This window comes from Salmo salar, chromosome 21 (assembly GCF_965601325.2).
Source record: "Salmo salar chromosome 21, fSalSal1, whole genome shotgun sequence".
NCBI classification, from domain to species: Eukaryota; Metazoa; Chordata; class Actinopteri; order Salmoniformes; family Salmonidae; genus Salmo; species Salmo salar.
Genome location: NC_138311.1, coordinates 36,194,561 through 36,206,616, shown reverse-complemented (window position 1 = coordinate 36,206,616; position 12,056 = coordinate 36,194,561). Strand labels below are relative to the sequence as shown.

The following is a 12,056-nucleotide window of genomic DNA, read 5'->3' as shown; positions in this document are numbered from 1 at the left end:
GTAGGAGGGCAACAACCCAGCAGCAGGACCGCTACCTCCGCCTTTGTGCAAGGAGGAGCAGGAGGAGCACTGCCAGTGCCCTGCAAAATGACCTCCAGCAGGCCACAAATGTGCATGTGTCTGCTCAAACAGTCAGAAACAGACTCCATGAGGGTGGTATGAGGGCCCGACGTCCACAGGTGGGGGTTGTGCTTACAGCCCAACACTGTGCAGGACGTTTGGCATTTGCCAGAGAACACCAAGATTGGCAAATTCGCCACTGGCGCCCTGTGCTCTTCACAGATGAAAGCAGGTTCACACTGAGCACACGTGACAGACGTGACAGAGTCTGGAGACGCCGTGGAGAACGTTCTGCTGCCTGCAACATCCTCCAGCATGACCGGTTTGGCGGTGGGTCAGTCATGGTGTGAGGAGGCATTTCTTTGGGGGGCCGCACAGCCCTCCATGTGCTCACCAGAGGTAGCCTGACTGCCATTAGGTACCGAGATGAGATCCTCAGACCCCTTGTGAGACCATATGCTGGTGCGGTTGGCCCTGGGTTCCTCCTAATGCAAGACAATGCTAGACCTCATGTGGCTGGAGTGTGTCAGCAGTTCCTGCAAGAGGAAGGCATTGATGCTATGGACTGGCCCGCCCGTTCCCCAGACCTGAATCCAATTGAGCACATCTGGGACATCATGTCTCGCTCCATCCACCAACGCCACGTTGCACCACAGACTGTCCAGGAGTTGGCGGATGCTTTAGTCCAGGTCTGGGAGGAGATCCCTCAGGAGACCATCCGCCACCTCATCAGGAGCATGCCCAGGCGTTGTAGGGAGGTCATACAGGCACGTGGAGGCCACACACACTACTGAGCCTCATTTTGACTTGTTTTAAGGACATTACATCAAAGTTGGATCAGCCTGTAGTGTGGTTTTCCACTTTAATTTTGAGTGTGACTCCAAATCCAGACCTCCATGGGTTGATAAATTGGATTTCCATTGATTATTTTTGTGTGATTTTGTTGTCAGCACATTCAACTATGTAAAGAAAAAAGTATTTAATAAGATTATTTCATTCATTCAGATCTAGGATGTGTTATTTTAGTGTTCCCTTTATTTTTTTGAGCAGTGTATTTATACTGAACAAAAATATAAAGGCAACATATAAAGTGGTGGTCCCATGTTTCAAGAGCTGAAATAAAATATCCCAGAAATGTTCCATACGCACAAAAATATAATTTTTCTTAAATTTTGTGCACACATTTGTTTACATCCCTGTTAGTGAGCATTTCTCCTTCACCAAGATAATCCATCTGGGAGACAAATGGCACTACTTTGGGCCACATGTCACTTTGAGCCTCAGCACACATGACTGCCTGTTACAATTATACCTGGATAGCCTAACACAATGGTACACAGAGCACTCTGCTCTCCCTCTCCTTCTCTCTCGCTCTGTTTTCCATTGGGGGATTATGTATCTTGTTTTATTGTGAAGCTGTTGTTAAGTCAGTGGTGCTGCTGAATAATTTCTCCCTTAGGGGGAATAGAAACTGTGGCACGCTGGACTACAGGAGCTCTCACCTGTTACAGAGGGAACGGTGAATCCCTGCACCCTCGTTTCCCAGGGAGCCTCTAATAACGTCGTACAATGGAGGGAGTGTCCCAGCTGACAGTTAAACACAAAAGGTGTTGCTCTAAAACTCGTCTCCCTCCTTGCCTTTTTATCAACCCCTCTTTCTCCTTTCCTAGAAACGGATTCTGAATGCTGCAAATCAAATGGGGACATTGCCTTGGCCAGTGCTGGGCCATCGCAGTGACAAGCCATGTGATGTGGTCTGACACATGAGGTGGCGTGGTCCAGCTGAGGGTGTCAGCCACCAAATTAAACCAGCCGTCAGTCGTGTGATAATGTCTCCAGCCCGGTCACAGACAGACCAACGTGTGCAAGAGGCCAGAGCTAACAATGGCAACACCTGTACAAGGCAGGATGTCTGTGTCTTTCTGATACCCTTGGCCTTGTGCGAGCAAGCAACACTGTGTAGACCTACAATCGCCTTCATGGCATTTTTAAAGCCTCCTTTCATTCACAGATTAGTGGTCCGTCTATCGGGCAGGTCAATCAGACCAGCATCGCCACCAGGCCGTCTCCCCTCTCCGGACAGATAATGTGGCCTTGGTGCTCTTGTCAAAGTGGATGGTCACACTCCTGCATCAAGTTGAACTTTATTGTTGTTGCCGCTAAAGGCCCTCGGGGGGAAGAAAAGAGAGAGCGAGAAGGAGAGGACAAAAAGAGAGAGAGAAGGGAAAAAGCTCAGAGTTCAACTAAAAGGTCATCCCAGTTGATGCACTGACCATTGTCCTCTAAAATGAATTGATATGTGCATTGGAATAAGTCTTTTGATAAGATGTAGTGTAAGAGCTACATAAAACACCCTAGCAAAGTTGTTTAACAACAGAATGGAGAGGATTCTTTTTAACCCTTTATGTTTTAACTCTTTGTATAGAGCCTATATGAATATATGAATGATTCATGTGGCTATTATTGGATCTTATATAAGATTATATATCTCTTGTTGATAAGGGCAAAAAGGTCTGTTATTTTCCTAATTTACTTACCTACTTACTTAGGCCTCATAGCGCCAGGTGAAGGCTAAGGCCTCTACATTATGCTTCTAATACCACGCTTTAATAGCGACAATGTTTTGAGCCGCAGTGGATCTTTGTCAGGTTTAACCATATTCACTCATACACCGGATAGGTGCAGTGAAATGTGTTGTTTTACAGAGTCAGTCATAGTAGTACAGCACTCCTGGAGTTAATTAGGGTTAAGTGCCTTCCTCATGGGCAAATCTGCTGGTTTTTCACCTTGTCGGCTCGAGTATTCAAACCAGCGACCTTTCGGTTACTGGCCCAACGCTCTAACCACTAGGCTACCTGCCGCCCAACAACCAATGTCTCTTGTTGATATCATTTAATATACTGCTCAAAAAAATAAAGGGAACACTTAAACAACACATCCTAGATCTGAATGAAAGTAATAATCTTATTAAATACTTTTTTCTTTACATAGTTGAATGTGCTGACAACAAAATCACACAAAAATAATCAATGGAAATCCAATTTATCAACCCATGGAGGTCTGAATTTGGAGTCACACTCAAAATTAAAGTGGAAAACCACACTACAGGCTGATCCAACTTTGATGTAATGTCCTTAAAATAAGTCAAAATGAGGCTCAGTAGTGTGTGTGGCCTCCACGTGCCTGTATGACCTCCCTACAACGCCTGGGCATGCTCCTGATGAGGTGGCGGATGGTCTCCTGAGGGATCTCCTCCCAGACCTGGACTAAAGCATCCGCCAACTCCTGGACAGTCTGTGGTGCAACGTGGCGTTGGTGGATGGAGCGAGACATGATGTCCCAGATGTGCTCAATTGGATTCAGGTCTGGGGAACGGGCGGGCCAGTCCATAGCATCAATGCCTTCCTCTTGCAGGAACTGCTGACACACTCCAGCCACATGAGGTCTAGCATTGTCTTGCATTAGGAGGAACCCAGGGCCAACCGCACCAGCATATGGTCTCACAAGGGGTCTGAGGATCTCATCTCGGTACCTAATGGCAGTCAGGCTACCTCTGGCGAGCACATGGAGGGCTGTGCGGCCCCCCAAAGAAATGCCACCCCACACCATGACTGACCCACCGCCAAACCGGTCATGCTAGAGGATGTTGCAGGCCGCAGAACGTTCTCCACGGCGTCTCCAGACTCTGTCACGTCTGTCACGTGCTCAGTGTGAACCTGCTTTCATCTGTGAAGAGCACAGGGCGCCAGTGGCGAATTTGCCAATCTTGGTGTTCTCTGGCAAATGCCAAACGTCCTGCACGGTGTTGGGCTGTAAGCACAACCCCCACCTGTGGACGTCGGGCCCTCATACCACCCTCATGGAGTCTGTTTCTGACCGTTTGAGCAGACACATGCACATTTGTGGCCTGCTGGAGGTCATTTTGCAGGGCTCTGGCAGTGCTCCTCCTGCTCCTCCTTGCACAAAGGCAGAGGTAGCGGTCCTGCTGCTGGGTTGTTACCCTCCTACGACCTCCTCCACGTCTCCTGATGTACTGGCCTGTCTCCTGGTAGCGCCTACATGCTCTGGACACTACGCTGACAGACACAGCAAACCTTCTTGCCACAGCTCGCATTGATGTGCCATCCTGGATGAGCTGCACTACCTGAGCCACTTGTGTGGGTTGTAGACTCCGTCTCATGCTACCACTAGAGTGAAAGCACCGCCAGCATTCAAAAGTGACCAAAACATCAGCCAGGAAGCATAGGAACTGAGAAGTGGTCTGTGGTCCCCACCTGCAGAACCACTCTTTTATTGGGGGTGTCTTGCTAATTGCCTATAATTTCCACCTGTTGTCTATTCCATTTGCACAACAGCATGTGAAATTTATTGTCAATCAGTGTTGCTTCCTAAGTGGACAGTTTGATTTCACAGAAGTGTGATTGACTTGGAGTTACATTGTGTTGTTTAAGTGTTCCCTTTATTTTTTTGAGCAGTGTATATACTGTAGTAGTGCAAATACACTGCCGCTGTCTTACATCAAAAGCAGAATTGGAAATAGATTTGGTGAAAACTATTCTGTACAGTGAGGCTTTTTTAACAGGAGCCTAGACTTAGTTTCATAAGATGATCTATTCTGCATATTCCTAACCAAAAAATGCCAGCTAATATCAAATTGTTGTTTTTAATAGCAGACAATCTAGAATCTTTTGTTTTAGCTTATTCAGTGTCCTGTAGGCTGCCTCCAGACATGTTGTTTTAATTATGTTAATTTATTCATGTTAAAGTACTCGCAGTCCTCTCACACAAAAACCCAAAGCTCGCATCCCAAATGGCACCCTATTCCCAACATAGTGCACTACTTTTGACCAGAGGCCTATGGGTCTTGGTCAAAAGTAGTTCACTATATAGAGAATAGGGTGCCATTTGGAATTTAGCCAAGGATTTGGATCCTCTTCAGGCTGAGGGAGATACAGCTTTAAAAATTGGCTGTGCCAAAGTTGTACTGTATCCCAAATAGAACCCTCTTTCATAGGTAATGTAGTGCACTACTTTTGAACTGGGCCCATGGGGTTCTAGTCAAAAGTAGTGAACTATATAGGGCATAGGGTGCCATTTGGGACACATCCTTGTTTTGTCTGAGGAACAGAACAGGGAAGACGGAACAGAGCTTCACAGAGAGGAGCAGAGAGGCCTGTGAAAGGAGAGATGGTGTAATCCAGGCTAGATTGAGCTAACAGAACAACAATCCTCTTTAATCTTAGATGACTAATGTACCTACTGAGTGTAGGTGTTACATCATCATGTTGTATTAGCTGGCTGCTGCAGTTAGCTACGAACATTACAGGGATTATGCACAGACTGACAGTGTCACTAACTGGGGCTGTCTAGGTTGTCTAAGCTACACCTGGTAGAGCTATCTCTAAACCAGGTTTCTCACTTACAGAAACAGTCAGACTCCAACATACATTCTATGCACACACTGTATATTAGTCAAAATGTCTGGGGTGGATATTAAATTGTCAGCCATGTAGTAGATTCATTGAGAGGTGTTGGATATGGCCACTTTTTTGTGTGACGGCCATGGCATTGCCTGAAGAGGAGGAGGAGGGTGGGAAAGAGGAGGAGGGTGGGAGAGAGGAGTAGTAGGGTGGGAGAGGAGTAGATGAGGTGGTAGGAGGAGTAGTGGATAAGGAGGAGGGTGGGAGGGAGGAGGGGGGTGGGAGAGAGGAGGAGGGAGGGAGGGAGGAGGAGGAGGGGGAGGGAGGGTGGGAGAGAGAGAGGAGGAGGGGGAGGGAGGGTGGGAGAGAGAGAGGAGGAGGGAGGGAGGGAGGAGGGGGAGGGAGAGAGGAGGGGGAGGGAGGGTGGAATGAGGATGAGGAGGTGTTGGCCACAAGGGCCTGAAGAACAGGTTGATGGTGGCCACCCTGTAGTTAGTAATTATCTGTCGTTCTACGGAGCTGATGGGGGGAGACAGGGAGACAGGCTGTCAGGACCAGAGCAGCCCAGCATGGCCCTCAGAGACAGGTGTCCCCATCATGGGAGGTCTCTTCCTGGAGACACTCGGAGGGCCAATCACCACATAGTGGTGGTGGTGCAACTCTAGCCTTATATTTAACTCATATTCAGATATAATGCTCGCTCTAGTGCCACTGTAACTACTAACTGCTGTTGGAATGGTTCCATCCTTTTAGAAAAAGTATCTCAGGTTTCATCAACAATATCTTAAGGGCCCTTTCCAATCCTCTTGTTTGTTAGCATGATATAAAGTGAACAATTGTTGGGATGTGTTGTGTTAACCTGAGCATGTAATCTCTATGCTTGGAACACATGGGAGCTTATCCTGTCTGGTAATATGTCACTAAGTTGTATGACATATCTAGCAACACAAACTTCCAGGACACTTCCAGCGCTGCTTTTTTATATTTCATGGTTTGAATTTCTACACAGGTTTTACCAAAACATCTGTGTGAATCTTTTTCACTTGCTGCTTAAAATAAGTCGTAAAAAAATCACAATAGGAAGATATTGGAGACTGTATTTGTGTGACAACCTGTAAAAAGACTGTGATATCCTAATGACTATAGTGATCGATAATTATCAGTGAACTTTAAGAGGCCAAATATACAAGCCTGCCTCAAAATCATTGTGGGCTGTTGCACTTAACAAAATCACTGCAAACGGCTGTCTACCATAAACAGCTTGATATGTTTGCTGTTCAAATATTTGTCAAAACCATGGCCCACTTAGGGTAGTACAGTTGAGTTTGGGGCCATAGGTTCAGTCACATAAAAATGCACTACTCAGTCGTACCAAATACTGTATGGGTTTACCTGACCCAGATTAAGCCTAGCCTTAGACTAAAAAGCAGAATCACCATTGAGTCTAGAACTAGGCTCAATCTTTGTCAGAGAAATCAGTCCTGTGTTTAATAAAGTATTTTTTGTGAAGGACACTGACACTTACCACTGAGTATCTCCTTAAGTTTTTTGAACCAGATCTCACAGTGGTCCACGCTCATGTTGTTGAAGTGAATGGCATGGTCCTTCAGCTTGGGCCCCTTCTTCTTACAGTGGAACAGAGTGATGCCCAGGAGAGTGCCCCCTGTCTCCTGGCCCGCAGAACGCCGTCTCTTCACCTTCACTCCAAACACATCCTTCAGCTCCACGTACTCTGTCCTCCTCAGAGTTTCCGACTGACCTGGAACACAGAGAGACAGATGATATTATATGCTACAGGCAACGTATATAAAAGCTAAGGAACAAACACAACCTTCAGCTCCATGTACTCTTTACGACTCAGCGTCTCCGATTGACCTGGAGATACACAGGAAGAAAGAATATGATATAGCTAAATATTGTATTGCAAATATTGCAGGAGCCCTTCACTAGGATGCTGCCATAATTGCTGCCGGAATTCCTGTTTGACACGTAAAGCTCGCAGCCCGGGAGCTGCCCATAGACCACGACTCTCTCATAGCCTTGACCCAACAGATCGATGGCCGGCTTCGGGAACGTAGGAGGGAGAGGAGGTCTGTTCCCAGTCACACTCGCTCATCCACGATTCCCACCTCGCCTCCGAGGAATCACGGAAGCTCCCGAAGTCTAGATGGCTGGGAGAATCCAATGTCACCCGAGTTCCCTCGGGAATCACAGAAGGCAGTCGACCCGTTTCCTTCGGAGCCCATGCAACTGGACAGGGATTGATTGTCTCCTGTTGAACGCTTGCGCAGACTGAGCACCAAGCGCTGTCTGTATTGTGGTACTACAGGACATTAGATATCTACCTGTCCATTAAAAGACAAGGCTCATCAGCAGATACGAGTATGCTGGTGAGCCGTACGGGGAGTTTACAATCTCCCCTTACTCGTACCCCTCTTCATTCCATCCTGCTGTGAGGTGACGGGTCCAAATCTCTCCGGGTGCTCATTGACTCTGGGGCCGATGAGAGTTTTATGGACACTACCCTGGTGTCGGAGCTGGGTACCTCCACACATCCCCTCTGCATTCCCATGGACGTCACTGCGCTGGATGGGCGCTCTATTGGCAGAGTTACCCACAATACGGTTCCTATCAACCTGCGAATGTCAGGTAATCACAGTGAGTCTATGCCGTTCCTGATCATCAAATCACCTTATGTAGCCGTGGTTTTGATGGCTCCAGAGGAACAATCCCCTGATCGACTGGGCTTTTGGATCTATCATAGGTTGGAGCCCGTTATGTTACATGCATTGTCTGAAGTTTATTCAGATGGATTCTGACAAGGTTAGAGCGATGGTGGATTGGCCTCAACCCACATCCAGAGTGCAGCTGCAACGTTTTCTAGGGTTTGCTCATTTCTACAGCAGCTTCATCCGGTGTTACAGCACCCTGGCTTCCCCCCTCTCAGCACTCACCTCTCCCAAGATTCCTTTCACGTGGTCTCCAGCAGCTGGCCGGGGTGACCGGGTGTTTTTGGACCTCAAGCATCGATTCACTACAGCTCCCATCTACAGCTCCCGTCTTTGTCTTTGTCTTGTCCCATGTATATATCTTTTTCTTCGCATTCTTTTTAATATTTTTCCTAAATCTCAACTTCAAAATACTCTCCTGCAACCCGCCTCACCCAATGTGGTGTGGATCTGTTTGTTTTCTAAAGTATTTCTAGTTACATCAGAACTGGAATATCTCAACTGAAGCTAGCTAGTTAACTAGCTAGTTAGTCAGCTAACCACTGCTAGCGGTCATTAGCTAACCTTTAGCTCGGAAAGCTCTCACCAGTTCGTACAATGCATTTCAAACCAGAGCATACCGGACCTATTTTTCTCTCCATATCCACGGATTCCTACCGCAAACTCTGAACCTTTTCATCTGGATCATCGCAGCTATCTAACCACAACCCGGGCTGACTACTCCTGGCTAATGTTTCCGTCCCAGAGCAAGCACCAATTAGCCTGGAGCTAGCCCACGCTAGGCCAATCTCCCGGTGAGGGCACCTGGGCTACTCCTGAAGCCCACTCCTCGGTTACATTATCCGGACCCCTTCTACTGCCGGTACGGGACACGGAACCCCGCCGATCCTTCACGACTGTAATACCGACATAATCTGCATGAGGATTCCAACAGGTCCCTCAGGTGCGACGTCCCCTGAAGGCCCATTCTGCTAACCGCGGCCTGCTAGCTATCTAGAGCATATTAGACTGTTAGCTGATCCATCGGCCAGTTTCTTGGACCACTATACCCATTTTGCCAACTGGACTTGGACCCCTACTAATTCCACGACTGGTCACCGCACGAGGAGGCAAAAACAGACTTTTCCCACATCGCCACGTCCCTCTAAGGCCCTTCTGCTAACTTGCTAGCCCTGGCCTGCTAACTGCTAGCTTGCTAGCCCCGGCCTGCTAACTGTCTGAATCGCCGTGCCCCCAGCCAGCCCAACCACTCACTGGACCCATACGGTTCACTTGGCTGCGCATCCCTCTCCCTAATATCAATATGCCTTGTCCATTACTGTCCTGGTTAGTGCTTACTGTCTTATTTCACTGTAGAGCCTCTAACCCTGCTCAATTTGCCTTAACCTGTTGGGGGTAGGGGGCAGTATTGACACGGCCGGATAAAAAACGTACCCGATTTAATCTGGTTACTACTCCTGCCCAGTAACTAGAATATGCATATAATTATTGGCTTTGGATAGAAAACACCCTAAAGTTTCTAAAACTGTTTGAATGGTGTCTGTGAGTATAACAGAACTCATATGGCAGGCAAAAACCTGAGAAGATTCCTTACAGGAAGTGCCCTCTCTGACAAGATCTTGTTCTTCTTGTCTCTGTTTATTGAAGACTGAGGATCTTTGCTGTAACGTGACACTTCCTACGGCTCCCATAGGCTCTCAGAGCCTGGGAAAAAGCTGAATGATATCGAGGCAGCCTCTGGCTGAAACACATTATCGCCTTTGGCAAGTGGCCGATCAGAGGACAATGGGCTTAGGCGCGTGCACGAGTCGACCCCGTGCTTTATTTTCTTTCCTCTTTTTACCTAAACGCAGATTCCCGGTCGGAATATTATCGCTTTTTTACGAGAAAAATGGCATAAAAATTTATTTTAAACAGCAGTTGACATGCTTCGAAGTACGGTAATGGAATATTTAGATTTTTTTTGTCACGAAATGCGCCGTGCTCGTCACCATTCTTTACCCTTTCGGATAGTGTCTTGAACGCACGAACAAAACGCCGCTGTTTGGATATAACTATGGATTATTATGGACCAAACCAACATTTGTTATTGAAGTAGAAGTCCTGGGAGTGCATTCTGACGAAGAACACCAAAGGTAATAACATTTTTCTTATAGTAAATCTGACTTTGGTGAGTGATAAACTTGCTGGGTGTCTAAATAGCTAGCCCTGTGATGCCGGGCTATCTACTGAGAATATTGCAAAATGTGCTTTCACCGAAAAGCTATTTTAAAATCGGACATATCGAGTGCAAAGAGGAGTTCTGTATCTATAATTCTTTAAATAATTGTTATGCTTTTTGTGAACGTTTATCGTGAGTAATTTAGTAAATTTTTAGTAAATTCACCAGAAGTTTGCGGGGGGTATGCTAGTTCTGAATGTCACATGCTAATGTAAAAAGCTGGTTTTTGATATAAATATGAACTTGATTGAACAAAACATGCATGTATTGTATAACATAATGTCCTAGGTGTGTCATCTGATGAAGATCATCAAAGGTTAGTGCTGCATTTAGCTGTCTTCTGGGTTTTTGTGACATTATATGCTAGCTTGAAAAATGGGTGTCTGATTATTTCTGGCTGGGTACTCTGCTGACATAATCTAATGTTTTGTTTTCGTTGTAAAGCCTTTTTGAAATCGACAGTGTGGTTAGATTAACGAGAGTCTTGTCTTTAAAATGGTGTAAAATAGTCATATGTTTGAGAAATTGAAGTAATAGCATTTCTAAGGTATTTGAATAACGCGCCACAGGATTCCACTGGCTGTTACGTAGGTGGGACGAAATCGTCCCGCCGGCCCTAGAGAGGTTAACCAACCATGTTGTTCCACCTCCCACATATGCGAAGCGTCACCTGGTTGAAACGTCTCTAGAGACTATATCTCTCTCATTTTTACTCAATGCCTAGGTTTACCTCCAATGTACTCACATCCTACCTTACCCTTGTCTGTACACTATGCCTTGAATCTATGCTATCGTGCCCAGAAACCTGCTCCTTTTACTCTCTGTTCCGAACGTGCTAGACGGCCAGTTCTTATAGCCTTTAGCCATACCCTTTTCCTACTTCTCCTCTGCTCCTCTGGTGATGTAGAGGTTAATCCAGGACCTGCAGTGCCTAGCTCCACTCCTACTCCCCAGGTTCTCTCATTTGTTGACTTCTGTAACCATAAAAGCCTTGGTTTCATGCATGTTAACATTAGAAGCCAACTCCCTAAGTTTGCTTTATTCACTGCTTTAGCACACTCTGCCAACCCAGATGTCTTAGACGTGTCTGAATCCTGGCTTAGGAAAACCACCAAAAACCCTGAAATGTCCATCCCTAACTATAACATTTTCCGCCAAGATAGAACTGCCAAAGGGGGCAGTGTTGCAATCTACTGCAAAGATAGCCTGCAGAGTTCTGTCTTACTATCCAGGTCTGTACCAAAACAATTGGAGGTTCTACTTCTAAAAATTCACCTTTCCAGAAACAAGTCTTTCACCGTTGCCGCTTGCTATAGACCACCCTCTGCCCCTAGCTGTGCCCTGGACACCATATGTGAATTGTTTACCCCCCATCTATCTTCTGAGGTCGTGCTGCTAGGTGACCTAAACTGGGACATGCTTAAAACCCCGGCCATCCTACAATCTAAACTAGATGCCCTCAATCTCACACAAATTATCAATGAACACACCAGGTACAACCCCATATCTGTAAACACGGGCACCCTCATAGATATCATCCTAAATAACTCGCCCTCCAAATGCAACTCTGCTGTTTTCAACCAAGATCTCAATGATCACTGGCTCATTGCCTGCATCCGTAATTGG

At 46.5% G+C, this 12,056-nt stretch overlaps 1 protein-coding gene across 2 annotated transcripts in view; it reads right to left on the bottom strand.

Moving 5' to 3' along the window:
* The window catches only part of cerkl (CERK like autophagy regulator), a 99,580-nt gene that overhangs the window by 65,045 nt on the left and 22,479 nt on the right, over positions 1-12,056 (bottom strand). For both annotated transcript variants that reach the window (XM_045704726.2, XM_045704725.2), the window contains exon 2: positions 7,006-7,239. In XM_045704726.2, the coding sequence (XP_045560682.1) occupies positions 7,006-7,239 (234 nt within the window). The remainder of the gene's footprint in view (positions 1-7,005; positions 7,240-12,056) is intronic.